Source organism: Balaenoptera acutorostrata, chromosome 6, assembly GCF_949987535.1.
Source record: "Balaenoptera acutorostrata chromosome 6, mBalAcu1.1, whole genome shotgun sequence".
Lineage (NCBI taxonomy): Eukaryota > Metazoa > Chordata > Mammalia > Artiodactyla > Balaenopteridae > Balaenoptera > Balaenoptera acutorostrata.
In genome coordinates, this window is record NC_080069.1 from 114,707,963 (window position 1) to 114,728,079 (window position 20,117).

At 42.4% G+C, this 20,117-nt stretch overlaps 1 protein-coding gene across 1 annotated transcript in view; it reads right to left on the bottom strand.

The window, feature by feature from the left end:
• Positions 1 to 14,739, bottom strand: part of PSMB7 (proteasome 20S subunit beta 7) — a 56,448-nt gene extending 41,709 nt beyond the window's left edge. Inside the window, exons 1-5 of the mRNA XM_007194695.2 lie at positions 14,604 to 14,739; positions 14,077 to 14,170; positions 13,185 to 13,282; positions 11,282 to 11,422; positions 5,553 to 5,668 (exon numbers count right to left, since the gene is read on the bottom strand). Of these exons, the coding sequence (XP_007194757.2) occupies positions 5,553 to 5,668; positions 11,282 to 11,422; positions 13,185 to 13,282; positions 14,077 to 14,170; positions 14,604 to 14,665 (511 nt within the window). The 5' untranslated portion in view covers positions 14,666 to 14,739. The remainder of the gene's footprint in view (positions 1 to 5,552; positions 5,669 to 11,281; positions 11,423 to 13,184; positions 13,283 to 14,076; positions 14,171 to 14,603) is intronic.
• Positions 14,740 to 20,117: the final 5,378 nt, after the last annotated feature.

Below are 20,117 nucleotides of genomic sequence, written 5' to 3' on the forward strand. Positions count from 1 at the left end.
TTCCTTTGATACTATAAAGCTGTTTCAGTAAATACTGTTTTTAATACGCAGGAAAGAAAATCCACACAAAGAGCAGTCGAAAATATGCCAAACAAATAAATGCCCCTTGGGAATTTGTATAAATATTTTTAGTATTCAGGAGCAAGACTTAATAGCTTAATGAAGTAACATCTGTAAGATGATAAAATCAAAGCAGCTGTGATGAGCTCCGGCTTGCTTGAGCTGAAAGACAACTCCCAGCTTTGCTGCTTACAGGCAGGGCAGCAATGGGCAGGTTAGTAAATATAAGTTTCAGGTTTCTCATCAATAAGAAGGTAATGATAGCATCCCTTGCACAGAATTTTAACTGAAAATAATGTGATGGCACCCGCAGACACTGGCACAGAGACACTTCCAAATATGCTTTAAATGTAAAATAATACTAAGCTTTTTTTAAAAAAAAAAAAAAGACCGATCACACATGCAGTGCTTTGTGCTGTTCTCTTACGGCTCAACTGGAGCCACACAGCTGGAACACAATCTAAACCAGCTCTGCTCCAGGGGCACTGTAAACTGTTCATAACAATAAACAATAAACAGCAGTTAAGGTTTCACACATGCTTTGGCACAAGCAAGTTAGAGAATCAGAAAATTAATTCACCATCAAATATTCACTGAGTCATACAGGACTCCGTGAGACTCTGGGAGTGAGACAGATTCTACTGACAGAGATCTCAGATTCTTACAGGGGCAGGAAGGACAAAAGCCAGGGAAAGTAGAGTCTGGACATGGTTGAAATCCTGGAATCAAGCTGCACACCAAATTACCGGAGAGGGACTTGCTAACAGCCTGGGGCAGTCACGAGGGAATGGCTTCTGGGCTAGATCTTGGATGATGAGTAGGAACACCCCAGGCAGAAAACGCATTTCTGAAAGAAGGCAGCACAGCAGCAGTGGGGGGTGAAAGGCAGTTCAGAGGAGGGCAAGGGGCCTGTTGCCACAAACACCTAAGGTACATGTGGAGGAGGAAGAAGAAAAAGGGTCTAGAGCCAGACTGGAAGGAAGATGACCCCGGTGGAGGAGTTACTGCAACACTGTCCTGCAACACTGTGGTCAAGAGCCGGGAAGGAACTGGCACTGAGGAAGACAGGAGAGGATGGTCAGAGACCCGGCATGGGGCCTAATGGCTGGCTGGTTTCTGAGTGCTCTCTGTGACGACCGTGGCCATCCCTGTGCCACTGGACCCATGCACACATTCAACATTTCTGGCCAGATGTAACCTCCCTCTCTGCCTCTAGACTTCCCACATGCCAATCCTCCTTCCGACAGCTGTCAGGCTGCTCTAACAAGCGAATCTTATCCTATCATCCCCTGGCTTGAAAAGAGTAGATGGGAACCTCCAGGACAAAATCAAACAACTCAGCCTGTACCGTCAGGACTCTCTCCGGCCTAGCTTTCCAGCCTTGCCTCTGCCCCACCCTCCTGAACGTCTGTACGTCTTCATCCCTCTACATCTTCTGCTGTGCCCCCAACGTGGAACACTCCCCCCGCCACTGCACTCGCTTCACCCATCCAGCAAACTCTGGCCTTTCAGTTCTTTGACCATACTGGTCCCCTGTGCACTGCAGGGCCTGAAAAGTCTTTCCTTTGGGGGTAGGGAGTAGGGTGGCAAATTCCTGGCTAATTCCTACTTATCATTCAGGTCTCAGCTTAAGTGTTAAGTTTTCCCCATCTTTCACCTACCAGACTGGCAAGAATATCCAAAGTAGGAGAGTTTATAAGAGAAAGGCATTCTCATATTCTCTTGGTGGAATACAAACTAGTACAATCTTTTTGGAGGGAAATTTGGCAATAGCTCTCAAAAGGTAAAATGCACTGTATGACCAGCCATCTGTCACTTTTTGGGGCTGCCCAGTAGCTATACTTCCTTTCTATGTCTGGGGAACACCCCCCCACCTTATAAACGGATGACTGAGCCTCACCAATCATCACCAACCAAGCACCCACTCTTCCCTATAAGGAACTCTCGGACAGTGACCACCCTTCCCTATAAGGAACTCTCAGACAGTGAATGAGATGGCAGGAAGCCTCAGTTCCAGATGAGGCAGCCAGAGCAGCAGAGTGAGCAGCGAGCCAGGGCCTGCGCCAGCTGGGCCAGCAGTGTGGTCTGCAGCATTCTGCCTTCGCCTGCAATGGCCCATTCTGCAGCATTATTTCTGAAACTGTTCTTGGCCCCAAACCCAGTTCCTGCCCTCCTATTCTGTGAGCCACCTACTATCCTTTAAAAATTAAAAATTCCTCCTTTCTTAAATCATCCAGTGATTCTAATGATTACAACAGAGAATTCTGAGCAATACATGCACACACTCTAATCCAGAACTCCACTACTAGGAACTTGTCAGATGTACTTACACAAGTACACCAAGACATATACTCATCAATAGGATAATGGGTCACTAAATCATGGTAGAGACATGTAATACAATTTTATGAAGGTGTTGTTGTAGATTTGATATAGATCTACAAGCACTGATACAAAAACTTCTTCAAAACAAGTTAATAGTAATGGAACAGTATCTACAGCATGACCTCAGCTGTGTATTTTTAATAGGGATAGACAGATAGATGACAGATGACAGAGATACATATAGGTGGATCATAAAACATTTTCTGAGAAAAAACACAATAAACCCTTAACAGTGGTTACTTTGGGGAAATATGAAAGAGACTTACTTTTCATGTAATACTTTTCCCCACTTGAATGTTTTGTCATGTTCATAAATTACTTTCATTAGAAAATGTTTTCATGTCACTTGCCCAGTAAGGACTTCCCAAACACCCATTATCCACATGCTCCTTCCTGTATTCTCTTATTACTGTTTTTTTCCTCCAGCGCACTTAGCACAGTGCATTCTTTTAGATTAATGTGTATTTACTTAATTCCTATCTCCCGCAAGCGGCTATAAGCTCTGAGGATAGGTGCTGTGTTGACCACTATATTCCCAGTGCCTAGCACATAGCAGATGCTAAATAAATATCTGATACATGAATGAAAGTAACTTATCCTTCTTTTAAGATTCAGCTCAAGTGAAGTGAAGCTTTCCCTGAAATCTTCCAGTTTAGACCCTTTCTCCCTTGGGCCTCCAATGGCCTTTGTACCTACTGCCCTTGTCAGTTTATACATCTATCTCCCCCATTACACTGGGAATATGTTGAGGGTAAGGATCCAGACATTCAACCTCTCTCTGTGGAGCCTGCTACAGTGCTTTTACACAGAAGGCACTCAAGAAATAGTTGATAAATGAACAGATGAACAAACAATCTAAACCTCAAAGTAACAACTTACTTGTGTATCTAAAATCAGGTGTTACTGATGTCTTGCTCTTCTTAATCTTCTTAATCTCTTATGAAAGCAAAACCAGACTGTGGAGAGTGATGATTTCTGAGCAGAAGTATGCCATAAAATCAAAGCTGTGGAGCCATCACCCTGGACTCACATTGGACTTGGAGGGAAGCAAGATCACTGTCAGCCAGGACAGAGCACAAAGTGGAGTTGCAGGAATGAAATGAGCAGACACAAATCTGCTTTACTCACTTTCAACAACTTTTCCTAAATTCAGGATTATGCTCATAAGACAAATTACTACAGTTCAAAAGCAACAGAAACCAATTCAATTTTTCCATCTTAAAAATGAAAAGGCTTTGTATCAATATTAAATTTCCTGATTTTGATGATTTTATCAAGGTGATGTAAGAGAACATCCTAAAGGATTTTGAGATAGAGGGTTACGGTGTCTGCTCTTTCCTCTCGAATGGCTCTATACACCAAAAAATAACAATAATGTATGAGAGAGTGAGCAAAAATGTGGTAAAATGTTAACAACTGACAAACACGAGTAAAGGGTATATATGACTATTCATTGTACATTTTTGTTACTTTCCTGCAAGTGTGAAATTTTTTTTAAAATAAAAAAAAGAAGAAATGAAACTACTTAATAGAAAAGGCTATTCCACCTTTACTGCCATTTAAAGGCATCAAACGGGGGGAAATAAAAACAGTACTTTGATGGAAATAACAAATAAAATGGAACAAAGCAATTCAGAGCAATTCTAAAATTACTGTTAAGTATCTTCATTTTAAAATAATTATTCCATATGGTATCTGGGGACAAATCATTCTTCTCACAAACATGGAACATCTGTTGCATACAAATCTTATAAGAGGCTTGTGTATTACATGGAATGGAATAGCAAAGTCTCAAGCTAGCAATTTCCAAACTATTCAAGGCAGCCATTATTCCTGGCTCTGCAGAGCCAAGATACCAAGACAAAAAATGCAAAAGGTAAACAACAGCTGGAAAAACGCCAGCTACAAATGACCTGTTCAAGCTACTGGACATATGCAATTTCTTTCTTTTTTTTTTTTTAAAGATTTATTTTTGATATGGACCATTTTTAAAGTCTTTATTCAATCTGTTACAATATTGTTTCTGTTTTATGTTTTGGTTTTTTGGCTGTGGGGCATGTGGGATCTTAGCTCCCTGACCAGGACCCGCACCCCCTGCATTGGAAGGTGAAGTCTTAACCACTGGACCGCCAGGGAAGTCCCTGGACATACGCAATTTCACTCAAAAATTTAGCATGAAAGTTAAATTCGAAAATCCCAACTCTTCTAAATATAATTTTATCACTTTTTTAAGTCATTTTAAAAAAAGTACTCTTATCCAGCATTTAGAGCTAAAATACAAATGTACAAGGCTGATCTAAAAAGTGTAGCTACTATTTATAGGCCAGGCACTGGACCAGATGCTTTATATACATTATTTCTAATCATTATAAATAACCTGCTATGCATGGTAGGTATTACTGATACCATTTCACAAGTACGGAAATCAAGGTTCAGAGAGGACTTATATGCCCAGGATCCCTCAGAGATTAAGTGGCAAAGAGGAACTCTGGTCACTCTAGCTTAAAAAAAAAAAATCTCTGCATGTACCAGGCCTATTCCCCCAGTGAGGCCTCCACTCTAGCCTTCCCTCTGCCCAGGAGGTCCTTCCACTCAGACCTCACCTTCTTCATGAACCTACTTTAACCTTCTCAAGTCCCCTTGCACTGCATTAACATTTTTTAACTTTTTGTTTTGAGATAATTGTAAATTCACATGCAGATGTTAGAAATAATACATCACATTTTTGTACACTCTTGACTCAGTTTCCCACAAAGGTAATATCTTACATAACTGAAGTATAATATCACCTGCATTGTTTTTTTCTCCTACTATTTATCACTTTATAACATATTATAAATATATTTATAATTGCTGCTGTTATTGTCTGTCCGCCCCCACTAAAATATAAACTCCCTGCAGGCAAGAATCTTTATCTAAATTTTGTTCACTGCTATATCCCAAGCACATAAAACAGGGCCTAATCCCTAGGAGGAACTCAATAATACTTGTAGAAGGAATCAAAGCACTGTACTGCACTGCCTCCTCTATCAGGAAATAAACCGACTTTAAGAGACCACCTCAGTAAATAAGAGGATTCTGAAACATCAGGGAAACATTACACTCACCCATGGTGACATAAGGCAACTTATCAGTTGATCCATGAGGATAGATGCTGTAGAGGTGAGGTCCAGTAACATCTACTCCCCCCAAAACTAGGGCTGCACCAATGTAACCTTGATACCTGGTGATCAGAGTATGCATAAGAAAAAACAAAAATGAGTCTACATTGCATCACTATAACTTAACCGAAAGTTGTATTTGAAGTCAGACAATAAAAAGCTTTTCTTACGCTACTACTGCTTCATTAAATAATTACTGTTTTGAAGGGAAAAAAATAGGGAATGGAGCGAACATACTTGAACATCTACTATCAGCCAATAAAAACTGTAAATTGTGTGAGGCACTCCATGTACCTTACATAATCTTAGTCTCACAACCCCCTTCAAAAGAAGACACTATTAATTCTCATTGTAGAGAACAGAAAACCAACCCAAAGACATTTTTAAGCCTCAGAGCCAAGCTTGGCTTACTCCCAAGATCAGCACCCCTCCCATCATACCTCTCTGTGTTTAGCAGATAAGCTCCCTTCCAAGTCAACAGTGAGTCGTTGCTAAACTAAAGCTGTTCAAATTATCAACCTTACCATAGCCTCATAGGAAAATAGCTAATGTCAAAACACCTTTCCCTTGAATAAATCCACAAAATTATGACAGATATGAGCTCATACTGAGTAAAAGAAAGAAGTATTTCATCATGCAGGGAAGTGAATGAAGTAACTACATGACAGCCTATAAAACCCATTGCTCCTGCCCACAGTTTAAAGCTGTATCTCTCAGGAACATGGGAGAGAATACATTTTCCACCTCACCCCCACCTGTTTAATTCTGCACGTATTTGTTCCTTTGGACCCTCTACTTAGTTGGTTTTCCACTTCTATAGATTGCTTTCCTTGTATCTGGTTCAATTTTTTACCATTAGAACTGCTATGCTAGATAAACATGCTGGATTTAAAGTTCCCCACTGTGAGCCTTTAGCTCTCTGGGAAGAAAAATGAAACCAACACATGCTGAATTTGCCTAATGATACAATCATTAAAACTGATAAAAATAACACAAGAACCAATCAAAGTCATAATTTTAGATTGTCTGAGACGTAGTTACCCATCAGAAAGCGCTCTAGGTCGAGTCCAATATTTCCCGTGTCCCTTGATTACCAATTTATTATTTCAAATCTTCCGTTTATAAGTGAAAAAATAAAGAGCAGGAAAGGATTTTAAAAGCAGCCTCAAGAGGGAACAGAGGCCCAGACAAGGGAAAAAACTGGTCCTAAGCCACATAAGCTAGCAGAAGGGTCAAGACTAGATCCCAGCACTCTGGGATGAGAAGCCAGAATCACCAGATCCACCACTCCCACCCCAGCCCAGTGCTTGATCCACTATATCAACTGCCTGCCAAACACGCTGTTTAGTTAAAGTCAATTAATAACCAGCTAGCTCCCTTCCAAGCTAAAACATAATCTGTTTGATGCCTTTAGAAGAGTCTAAGATATTTTGGCAAGTCAATGAAATCCTTAAAAAAGGACCCAGAAATTCTGTCTCCAGGAATCTAATTCTATTGATATAAAAGGACAAATATGCAGAAATGAATGCATAAGAATGTTTTTTGCGGTAACTGTTTATGATGCTAAAAAAGGGGAAACAGATTAGCTAAACTAATACAGCTATACAACGGAACACTACACAATCGTTAAAAACCATGCTGCATTTTTCATGCACTACTGATGGTAATCTTTCTCAAGGACAATTTTGGCAATATATATTAAAATGTTAAATGTGCCTACCTTTGACCCAGCAATTCTACTTCTAGGAATTTATTTTAGAATACAGCTTAAAGAATTAATAACACAAGTACCTAAAGATTCTATATTCCAAAGGATCGGCAGAATACCTTACAATACCTTAAAGCAAGCAATATTGTTAGTTTTCAAAAATTGGTTAATAAAATAGATTACTGTGATCCAACAAAAATTAGGATACCGATCTATGGTTCTTAAACTTTTGGGGGCACAGACCCCACGGAAAAAATGATTAAAATTGTGGAACCCTCGCCCATAACAAGTGTACACACACAAATTTTTCACTATTTCAGGAGAGTTACAGGTCTCCAGAAGTCCTCCATGGGCTCAAGGTAAAATCTCTGGATGCCAAGCTCATCTACTGATGGGAACAATATTCACAATATACTGTTATGTGAACAGGGTCAGTTAAAAAACAACACATATAGCAGGATTCCATTTTTGCAAATACATACATGAGTATACATGCCTAGTATAAAAGGTCTAAAAATAGATCTCAAAGATTCACAGTGTATGTGCTTAAGTGGCAGAGTGTCAGCTGAAATCTACTTGCTTCTTTTCACATTTCTATAGTGTCTGAATTTTTTACAATGATCATACATTACTTTTACAATAATTTATAAAAACGTTTTCTTTTTGAAGTACTCCAACATGGAAACTACTGAAGAGGCACTGGTAGGTGAAAAGATTAGGTTACATTATGGGACAGAAAGCACAACTATGATCCCTTTTTTTTTTTTTTTTAAGTTTTTAAAAATTTATTTATTTATTTATTTTTGGCTGTGTTGGGTCTTCGTTTCCATACGAGGGCTTTCTCTAGTTGTGGCAAGCGGGGGCCACTCTTCATCGCGGTCCGAGGGCCTCTCACTATCGCGGCCTCTCTTGTTGCGGAGCACAGGCTCCAGACGCGCAGGCTCAGCAGCTGTGGCTCACGGGCCCAGTTGCTCCGTGGCATGTGGGATCTTCCCAGACCAGGGCTCAAACCCGTGTCCCCTGCATTGGCAGGCAGATTCTCAACCACTGCGTCACCAGGGAAGCCCTATGATCCCATTTTTATAGAACAAAATATGTATTATTAAACATAGGGAAAACCTTGAAGAGTGTACCATAATCTGTTAGCACCAACTGCTTACAGGTGGTAGAAATTCAGATAATTTCAATATTTTTTAATCTAAATCTTCTAGCTTTTTTACTGTGAACATACACTTATAATACGGAAGGAAGGGAGGAAGGGATGATCAAGTGAATGAACGAACAAATAAATAAATTTAAAAGACTAGGAGTATATACAACCAGCCAAAATGTGATTCTCGCCCATTTTTTTCTTTGGGCTTTACTGTATTTTCAGAATTTTCTACAATGAATATCTAGTATTTTTGTAAGGAAAAAAAAATACAATATAATAAAATAAAATTTTAAAGCCTCTACATATTCAAATAGTTTCCAGAATACAGAATAGTATATCAAAGATTTCTGCTAGACTCAACAAGAAGGCTCCACATGCAGAAGGAACAAGTATCACAGATATCTTCCACATACAGCCACCACAGAAGTAAAATAAAAGTACTGCCTAAGTAAGGAAAAAGACGCCCACTTCTGTTTATCAAACCCTCTTTTCTCACTTATTCACAAACAAGGAAATGGATTATTCAGGGGGAAGAAAACAGCAAGAGTACACCTTGTATTCTTTTTTCAGCCTCTGAATGAGGATCTAACTATGTATCAGGCCCTGTGCTAGGCATTGCATAAGCCTTGTTTCTTTATTCATTTCCTCCCCAAAAGTTAGAGAGACAGAACTATTATCCCCATTTTATTGAGGAAGAAACTGAGACTAAGAAGGGTGAGGTGAACAGCCCAAAGTTACACAAATGTAAGCACTGTAGACAGGATCTGAAGCAAAGTTCTAAAGTCAAATCCTATGCTTTTTTCTCTTGTACTAGTAACCCACTTTACGTAACTCAACAAAAATGTCAAAAGACATAAAGAACCATAATTATCCTGGTTTAAATTTTTGTGTTCTTCTCAAAACTTTGATAAAATTTAACTTTTACAAAGTATGTTAAACTAAAGATAATAAAACACTTTAACACAACTAAAAAAGAGAATTTAAATTCCTGAAACATTCTAAAGAGATTAACAGAAACATCTGCTAGATTTAGCTAAATGCTAAATGACACTGCAAGCAATCTTGAAATATTTACTGCAATTTTACAAGTTTAAAAATTGTTTTAAATGTAATGCACCACACAAACCACCAGAGGGAGCTTTACATTTAAAATCAAAATCACAAATGTCTTTAGTTATCTTGACAACACATGTGCTTTAACAAGTTCTCACACTGCACTGGAAGAATTTATTTGATAGACGATAATTCTCCAGGATTAGGATGATGATTATGTACATAAATAAATGGAAATCACTGACATAAAGGCTCAGTACAGTCAGAGTAGGAATTGGGTAGATATGGACTAGGCTTCCTGCCCATATGACTCATAAACCCTGGTATCCTCTGCTGTAAAATGGGAACTATTCTACCGGCCTTGCTGCATAGCTATATTAAACCTCATATCCACTTCCTGAGAGCCCAGGGGCCATGCTACACTTGTAGACGAAGACCTGCAAATTCACAGGAAGGCAAGGGCCAGGCAGGAAACAGAAGTGAGCCACGCAAGGACTGACAGGCCAGAACACACGCTCCCACTTCCAAAGGCAACAACGGCCGCTCAGTCCCACATTACCGCCCGCTTTATGAGCTTTTATCAGAAGAAGCTGGAAATCCATATTTTAAATTCAAAGCTCCCAATTTGTAATTGTTTGCCACTATTTTTTTTAAAACACTATGTGACCCAAATGAAATTTCTTTACAAGCTGAATACAGCCTGTGAGCTGCCAACTTACAACCTTTGCCTTCTGTTCCTGCTCCCCTTTAACTCTCACAGGCCTGGATGCAGCTGCTACCACTTGGGACAGAGATAAAGAAAATGTCTTGTGTAGGTTGCTTAATGAATGATAAGGACCAGAATAAAGGCCTGTGACCAACTTTTTAAAAAATTTTAAAAAGGTATCATGATACACATTCTCTAAAGAAGGAAAGAGGAGAGAATTTGTTAAAGCTAAGGTAGGTCACAAAAGGAGAAGCCAGGATTCCAACTCAAGACTAAATGTCCAGGCTATTTCCACTATACTACATTGCTTCTCTTCTCTTTATGAGCAAATGAGAAAATGGACTTAAAATTTGAAAACTGTCTAGACCTATACAAACACAAAGTGATGATGTGATCGTTAAGGACTAAAGAGAAACAAAACTACTAAGAGGAACTCTGTGGTAGTCAGCAGGGAGTGAAGGTCAGGTCAGGCAAACGATCGCATCTCTTTAAGCCTCACTTTGTTCACTTATAAATTAGAGATGTTAATAGCCCCTATCTCAGAGTTAAAGGGATAAAGTGAGATCATGCATAAAGCACTTAGCACAGGGCCTGGCACAAATAAATGTTGGTTAATAGTAACGCTATTCTACCCACTTACAGCCAACTACAAATATCATTTTTCATTTCACTGTTATCTTGCCCCTAAAAAAGGGAGAAAAAACAATCATTTGTGTTTGTGTGTGTTCACAAGAAGAACTCAAAGGTTCCTTCCAGCTCTTTCTTACTATGAACAAAAAAGGATTTTTTATCCAGCAATAACCTAAGCCTCAGGAAATGACTCAATTGGTCACATGTGATTCATTCATGAAAAAAAAAAAAACAAACCAGACCCCATAAATTCAAATACATTATCAAAAGCCGTATGAAATTAAAGTGTCTTTTTAGTGACAATTGATTTCTGGAATAAAATGTGTATTTCTTAATGCTTTTTCTTGAGCTTCCAGGCTTCCCTTGGCTGAAAATCTAAGGCATGAGAAAAAAATACTACAGAAATCCCCATCCTGGAACCTTACCTGAAAAGCATCTGCTTCAGCATCCGATTGGCCGTCACAACTCTGGGAAGGCGGCCAGTGGAAAGAGAGTGGAGCTCCAAGTTGGAAGAAATGAGCTGGGTTGTCATGTCTGTGTCCGCAGCTGTCCCAGCACCACAACAACTAAAAAATACAATTAGAAACGTAGCTGAAATTCAATTACCAAAGGGCTCAATTAGAAGTGGAGCTTCTTGAAAAACTTCCACAAAGTTCAGGGACATAGAGGTTTCTGAGTACACCTGCACTGTAACTGCTCTAACCAAGCTTAAATAAACATAAAATTGAGAATGCACATCTAAGTATATGCAAATATATTTTCTGTAGCCCAGTGGAATATTTCAAATCATTAGTTTCTACGTTCTGAACAGAGTGTGCATTTTACTGATCCTAGAAAATATCCAAGTTGTACAAAAGAGCAAGGAATGTTAAAAGCCTTGCAATTTACATTTACCAAGTATTTAGTACTAGATACCACTCATTCCAAAGTGCTGAGAATAAAGAAAATATGACATAGTAATAGCACTTGATTTCAAAGTTGAGTGGAGGAGACATATAATACAATATAGTAGCATAGTAGAAAATGCTGTAGGAAATTGGAGGAGAGAGCAGTTAACTCTGATCTTTCAGAAAAGGTTTCATTTGAGCTGGATTTGGAAGGACAGAATAAAAACACTATACAGAGAAGAAGAAAGGGCATTTCTAAGCAGAGGGACTAGCAAAAGCAAGGGTAAAACAGCTTGGACATGTGGAGAACAGGGACATGAGGGAAATAGGGACAGCCCAGGTATAACTGGAACATAGAGTGACAGCAGCTAAATAGGATGAAAAGGTAAGCTTTCTGTGAAATTGTACAAGACCTTAAATATCATGCTAGAGTTTCGATTTTATCCTGAAAGCGTGTGGAAATGTGAAAAATCTCTTGAAAAGTTTTTAAACAGGAAAGGAACATAATTAGATCTGTGTTTTACAAAACCCAATATGGCAGAAGAGTGAACAATACAGATAAAGAAAAGGCCAGGGGCTTCCCTGGTGGCGCAGTGGTTGAGAATCTGCCTGCCAATGCAGGGGACACGGGTTCGAGCCCCGGTCTGGGAAGATCCCACATGCCACGGAGCAACTGGGCCCGTGAGCCACAATTACTGAGCCTGCACGTCTGGAGCCTGTGCTCCGCAACAAGAGAGGCCGCGACAGTGAGAGGCCCGTGCACCGCGATGAAGAGTGGTCCCCACTCGCCGCAACTGGAGAAAGCCCTCGCACAGAAACGAAGACTCAACACAGTCATAAATAAATAAATAAAAGAACGTGAATTTCAAAAAAAAAAAAAAAAAAAAAAGAAAAAGAAAAGGCCAAAGGCAGAGGGACCATTTAAATGACAACTGCAATAATCCAGCTGAAAAAAAAGAATCCGAGCTAAGGCCTTAGTAAAGGGAAGGATAAAAGGGAGTGGATTCAAAAGGCACACAGAAGGCAGAACTGGGTACCAAATGAACTGAAGACTAAAGCAAAAAGAGGACTTGAGGGACTTCCCTGGTGGTCCAGCAGTTAAGACTCTGTGCTCCCAATGCAGGGGGCCTGGGTTCGATCCCTGGTCAGGAAACTAGATCCCGCATGCCGAAACTAAGAGCCTGCATGCCACAACTAAAAGATCCCGCACGCGTGAGGGTGCCACAACTAAGACCCAGCACAGCCAAATAAATAAATAAATAAATATTTTTAAAAATAAAAAAGAGGACTTGAGGATGGCTAGCTCAGATGGATGGAAATGCCATTTAAGGGAGACAGAAAGAAAATACAGGCTGAACAACAGGTTTTAGAGAGAAAAAGTAAATTCAATTTTACCCCTGACATGTTTAAAAATGAGTTATTCAAACTAATCAATACTTACTAAATGTTAGGAGATATGAAGTGTATTTTTGAACAGTTCTTGTCAGCAACAACCATTCCTTCAGTTGCCCTTGTATCTGCTCCAAGAACTATGCCATCCTATTTTTAAGAAATATATACTTTAAAACAACTTCACATATACAAACCACAGTTCTCTACTCTAGTTTAGGAAAAACAATGTTGACCATCCCCTGCTCCCCCAACCACCCCACCACGCGCTGAAATATTGTGCTATACTTTCGGCATTCAAGAAAAAGCTTATTAATAAACATTATTGGTTGAACCCTCAGTAGGTAGTAGGAACTATCATTCCTGTTTTCAAATGAGGCTCAGAGATTCAGTGAATTCCTTACAAATCACAGAGCCAATATTAGAAAAGTCTGGATTAAGATGCAGAAGTCTTTCCATTAAAATAGCCACATCTGTCAATTTCTTTTTAAAAGATGTCACTCTTTACCTTTAACAGCAATAACCAGTTATCTCTTTTGACCCTTACAACAATTTAAGTCAGGAGTTATTATGTCCACCTGATGGATTAGAAAGTGAGGCTGTGAGAAGGAAAGTGACCTGCCCAAAGTTAGAGGCAGCAAAAAAGCTAAATGGTTAAACAAATCTTGTTTTTTCCCATTACATCATCCTGTTTCCTAAAGTAGTAACTTAAGACAGAAAATTGGCTTCCTGTCGAGCAGAGCAAAGAATATAAATATAAATATAAATATATAAACTGCCGATAAATGCACAAAACTGACATAGTCTCTCCTAAAGGAGCTTTTCCTGATGTAGTACTCTGTAAGGTGTGCCCTTCCTCACACAGCCCAGAGAAGTAAAAGAGGCCAAGGGCCCTGGTTCCTGAAATTAGCTGACACTGCTGCTCTCAGCCTGTCCCAGCTTACCTTATAGACCACCCCTGCGATAGTCGTCCCAGTTTTCCGGGCCATTGGAAGCTTGGATCCTTTCTTTGCAAAATCGGCTTCCAAGATAGCATTTCTGAGAGCAAATGAGAGAAAAAGGCGTTGAAGGGCAGGACCACATTTGCGCCGCACTGGCACGAAGAGTTTCTAACAGGGAACTCGGGAGAAGGAAAAACTACTAGCATTTGCTTTCAAGCCCATCTGTTTCACTGGCTCCTCCCAACAGCAGGAATACTGTCCCGTTTTTCTGCGAAGGGAGCGTCTGAGAGGGTCCGCACCACCACCCCGGAGATGGAGGGTGTCCCGGTGCGCTGGGGAAGTGGAAGAGCCGACCCGGCCTCAGGAGAAACACGCTCAGGCCCTAATTGCCCTGAGTCACAGGTGCCGCGGGCCGCGGGCCTCGCCCTCCACCATTCGTTCGGACTTCCCGGCTCAGACCGCAACCCGACTCCGACCCCGGCACCGCATTCCCACTCCCGCCCTGAACCCGGCCCAGGACATGGCCACACCTGCGGCAGTTTTCGAAAGAGAACCCTCCAACCGGTCGCTCACTCACTGACACAGCCGCCATCTTCTCGAAAAAGTATTTCCGGGCCGGGGGCGGGAGCAAACGAAAAGAGCCAAGCACTTCCGGCACCGCCGGCGACCTAGGGCTGAAGAGGCGGAGGAAGCTCCGCGCTAGGGTGATGGATCTTAGAGTTAGGGGCTCCTAGAGGAGCCTGGAGATGTTTGGCCTATAGCGCCCCAAGTGGCGAGGAGGAGAAACTGACACCTGGAGAAGCGGGGGGGAAAGGACTTACCCAAGGTGGGCACACCAGAGACCAGGCCTCCTGCCCACCAGACCAGAGCGGTTTCTACTGCTAATTCGACTACATGGAGCTTCAGAGACAGACACACTGAAGTTCCAGGCACAGCTCCACCACCTCCTTGCAATGAGCAAGTCCTCTCAACTGTTTGAATTTGTTTCCTCTGCTGTCAAATGGGGATAATAGCTGCCTCAAAAGGCTGCTGTGAAATGAACAAGAAGCCTGTAAAAAAAGATGTTCAACATCATTAGTCGTTAGAGACATGCAAATCAAAACCACAGTGCAATACCATTGCACACCCACTAAGATGGCTATAATCAAAAAGACAGAAAATAACAAGTGTTGGCTGGGATGTGGAGAAATTGGAACCCTCATACATGGCTGCTGGGAATGTGAAATGGTGCAGCTGCTCCAGAAAATAATTTGGCAGTTCCTCCCAAAATTAAACATAGACCCAGCAATTGTCTCTTACGTATATACCGAAGAGAATTGGAAACAGTTGTTCACAAAAACTTGTACACAATATTTATAGCAGCATTACTCATAATAGCCAAATAATGGAAACAACCCAAATGTCCATCAACTTGAGGCATGGATAAGCAAAATGTGGTACATCATGCAACAGAATACCATTCAGCCATAAAAAGGAATGAAGCATTGACACATGCTACAACAGGGATGAACTTAGAACACTGTGCTAAGTGAAAGAAGCCAGGCACAAAAAGCCACAAAGAGTATGGTTCCATTTCTATGAAATGTCCTTACTAAACCAATCCATACAGCCAGAAAGTAGATTAGTGGTTATTGGGAGATTGGGGGGGAGGAGAGAATGGGGAGTGACTAATGGATACAGAGTCTCTTTTTGGGATGATGAAAATGTTCTGAAATTAGGTAGTTGTAATGGTCACACAACATTGTCAATATACTAAAAGCCACTGCCCTGCACATTTTTAAATGGTGAAATTTCTGTTGTGTTAATTTCAGCTTTTAAAAAGCTGCTGTTAATTTCAGCTTTTAAAAAGCTGCTGTAATTCTGAAATTAGGTAGTTGTAATGGTCACACAACATTGTCAATATACTAAAAGCCACTGCCCTGCACATTTTTAAATGGTGAAATTTCTGTTGTGTTAATTTCAGCTTTTAAAAAGCTGCTGTGAAAATTGAAAATTGTATGTGGAGGACTTCCCTGGTGGCGCGGTAGTTAAGAATCCGCCTGCCAGTGCGTGGGACATGGGTTCGATCCCTGGTCCAGGAAGATCCCACATGCCACAGAGCAACTAAGCCCGTGCGCCACAACTACTGAAGCCTGCGCGCCTAGAGCCCGTGCTCCGCAACAAGAGAAATCACCACAATGAGAAGCCCGCGCAACGCAACAAAGAGTAGCCCCTGCTCACCACAACTAGAGAAAGCCCGCGCACAGCAGCGAAGACCCAACACAGCCAAAAATAAATAAATTAATTAAATTAAAAAAGAAAAAAAAGAAAATTGTATGTGGAGAGCATTTATCCTGGCATGTAGCAGCTTCTCCATAAATAGCTATTATTGTTAATAGCACATTCATTTCATCCTGCCAACAAGCCTCAAAGGTAGCTATGTAATTCAACTCACTTTACTGATGGAAATTAAGGTTCACTGAACTAAAGTAACTTGCTCAAATTTACATAGCAAGTAGATCACAGCAGCAATAATTGTGGGCTGAATTAATTTATTCACTCAGCAAATATTTAAATGATTCAATTATGTAATGAAATTATTTGCTCAGCACCTACTATGTGTCAAGCTTGTTTCTAGGAATGAATGAATGAATGAATGAATGGCATCCCAATCACCCAGAACCGTGCCTGTCACAACTACATGTTCAATAAATATTTGTCAAAGGTTCAATTCCTTTTCGTTACTTCTCTGGGTCTTCTGTGCAACATAGGAAAACGAGGGCTCCCCACCCACCCCCATAGGAATCTACTGCTGAAGAGGTTTGTGTCTCCAGTGTCACCAAGTTCTGCTTTGGTGAATGTGAAAAGTAAAAAGATGGGCTCTGTTCTAGAGATGTCCACTTACCTGATGAGAGAGGCTCGACTCCACAAGACCTAGATAGGACAGGTCATAATTCAACGTGCCCCGGATGCCGTGAGGGTCAGTAAATAACGATAGAATGAAGGACTGCTTTCAGAATGTTCATCACACTCTCTCGCGCCTGCTCTGGGCTCAGCTTTGGGGGAATGAACACATAGGTGAACCAGATGGAGTTCCTCTCCTCATGTTGTGGATTGAATTGTGTCCTCCCCCAAAGCTGACATGTTAAAGTCCCAAACCCCAGTACCTCAGAATGTGACCTTATTTGAAGATAGGGCCTTGACAGAGGTAATCAAGTGAAAATGAGGTCATTAGGGTAGATCTTAATCCAGCACGATTGAGGTCCTTTTCAAAGGGGAAATTTACAGACAGACGTTCACACAGGGAGAACACCATGTGAACTTGACAGCAGAGATTAAGCCAAGGAATGTCAGAGATTGGCAGCAAACTACCAGAAGCTAGGCCAGAGGCCTGGAACAGCCCTCAGAAGGAATCTACCCTGCCAACACCAACACCTTGCTTTCAGACTTCTAGCCTTCATAACTGTGAGACAATAAGTTTCTTTTTTTTTTTTTTTTTCTGTTTTTCTTTTTGCCAAGCTGTGCAGCTTGCAGCATCTTAGTTCCCCGACCAGGGACTGAACCTGGGCCCTCAGCGGTGAAAGTGCAAAGTCCTAACCACTGGACCGCCAGGGAATTCCTGACAATAATTTCCTGTTATTTCTGTTATTTAAGCCACCCAGTTTGTGGTACTTTGTTACAGCAGCTCTAAGAAATGAATACACCTCATGAATTCACAGTCCGAGGGAGGAGAGAAGACCCCAGAAAGACTCACAGCCTGGTATGCTAAGGGCTGGGTGGAGGAGGGTTCCTGCAGAAGCCAGGAGGCTCAGAAGGACAGAGTGTGAGCTCGTGGGGTGAGAAGACAGGAGAGACGGACACACGAGCGAAGTCCTGGGGTATGGAGCAAACAAAACCAAACAAAAAGCCCTGACACGATTTGTTTTCAGGAAACAGTGATGAATCTGACGCGGCTGCAGCAAAGGGAAGCACAGCAGCCTGCAGCCCCCCAGAGGACAGTGGCAAGGCGTCTGTGTCCAGCTGGAGGAGCCAGGGAAGGATGTGCAAATGATCTGTGATCTCAGTTTGTCCCGGGGCATTTCTCTTCCTAACTGGGTCTCTTTGGTATGGTTTTCACACCCAGATGCGCTGAGGTGGTGACACTGTCTGTCTTGTGGCTTCTAGAGGTGGCCCAGCAGAGGCAGCTGGAGCCAGCAGAGGGCGACAGAGAGCTTCCAGGCAGCCTGACTCGGCCCCTGAGGCGCGCAGTCCAAAGCCCCAGAAACTCCACTCAGCCTGGGTCAGGGCTGTAGGGAGGGCAGCCCTAGATCCCCAGCACCCAGAGACCCTGCTTCGGCCTCCCTGTCCAACGTGACTGCTGCCCCCTGGGACTGCAGCCCAGTCTAGAACCTGGGCCTGGACACAGTCCCACTTAATCCCTGGCACTGCCACCAAAACTGACTGACTAGTAAAGCTACAACTTCTGCTCTGGATCTGGCTGTGTGACCTCAGGGGAGCCATCAGACTCTCTGGGCCTCAGTTTCCTAATAATATAGTAACAACCAACATTCCCTGTATGCCCCCCACAACCTGTTCTAACCACTTTATATACAGGGCCTCATGGTCACCCTAAGCACCTAGAATGTGCCAACACAGAAAACAGATGATCAAGAGACAGACACAGTGCTGCCCTCAGGGAGCTGGCAGTCCCTGAGGAACAAGTATCACTGCCCCACTTTACAGATGAGGCAACTGAGGCCCAGAGAAGTGAAGTCACTGCTCAAGGTGATAAATGGCACACAGCTAAGTGGCAGAGCCACAGTTCAAACCACATGCCTCCCAGCCCCAGACCAGACACAGCTCCACTTCCCTGACCCCTGGCAATTATAGTCCAGCTGGAACCCAAGCTCCCATGTTCCCGGGGGTTTGCCAGAACAAAAGCAAGGCAAACTCAGCTAGTTCCCAGCTGTGTGATTGGAGGCTGGTCTCTTCATCTCTCATCTGTTTCCTCTTCTATAAAATGAGAGAACATTACAATGTTTCTCTTGCCTTGGGCATACCAAGTAAGAACATGCAGTGTAAACTGTAAAGGATTTTATTCATTCATTCGTTCATCCATTCATTCATTCAGTATTTATTAAACCCTTCCTTGGTGCCAGGCTCTGTGCCACATCATAGTCTTGAGGGGTGCTGGTCTGGGAACTGCACCTCCAGTTCACTGTGCTAAGTGCCCTAAGTGACACATACCAGAGCACAGCCAGGAAACGGCTCCCAAGAGAGCCTGAGGCAGCAGGGTAGACACCCGGCGGACAGGAGTTAGCACTGAGGCCAGGAGACCAGAGGGTGCATCCCATACGGAGGGTTCAGCTGTGCATGGCCCCTGCGCCAGCCTGGATTTTCCAAGGCCCTGGCAAGCACCCTCCCCCAACCTGCAGGCTGCTAGGAGCCCAGCGTGGGATGGGCCCTGGAAGGCTTACCCCCATCCTCTATCAGGACACACACACATCCAGGGGTGCCCCCCACAAGGAGACTTGGCCATCTTCCCATTGCAGGGAAAGCAGCCCATGATGCTCCCGGTTGCTAAGGCAACTGGGCCCTTGTTTTTCCTTCTTCATAAATAAGCTATAAATAGACAGGGCAAACCTGGGCGCCTTCCTTTGCATGAATTAGAGCAGCTGCTCCCGGCTCCAGGGCTCTGGCACAGCATCCAAGTGCCAAGTCTTGCTGCACAGGCCACAGAAACACAGCTCTGGTGGGAGGGCATGGAAGACACATGGCAGCATCGAATGTGAATTCCACCCTCTCCAGACTCTCCAGACTCTCCTGGGGCACTTAGCAGATTCTGGGACCCTGCCGAGACCCACTGAATCACAATCATTGCAAGTGGGAGCTGAGATGGGAGTTTAACTACTTAACCCCAGCAGATGAGATGAGCCATGAGTTTGCCCACCCAGCTAATGGTGAGCAGGAATGGGCATCCTTCCCTTCTTCCCATCCGGGATGTGTGCAAGTCACAAGGAAATCACGAGACTACGTCCCATTATGAAGGGCTTTGTAGGCTGGCTCAGAATCTGGGCCTGTCCTGA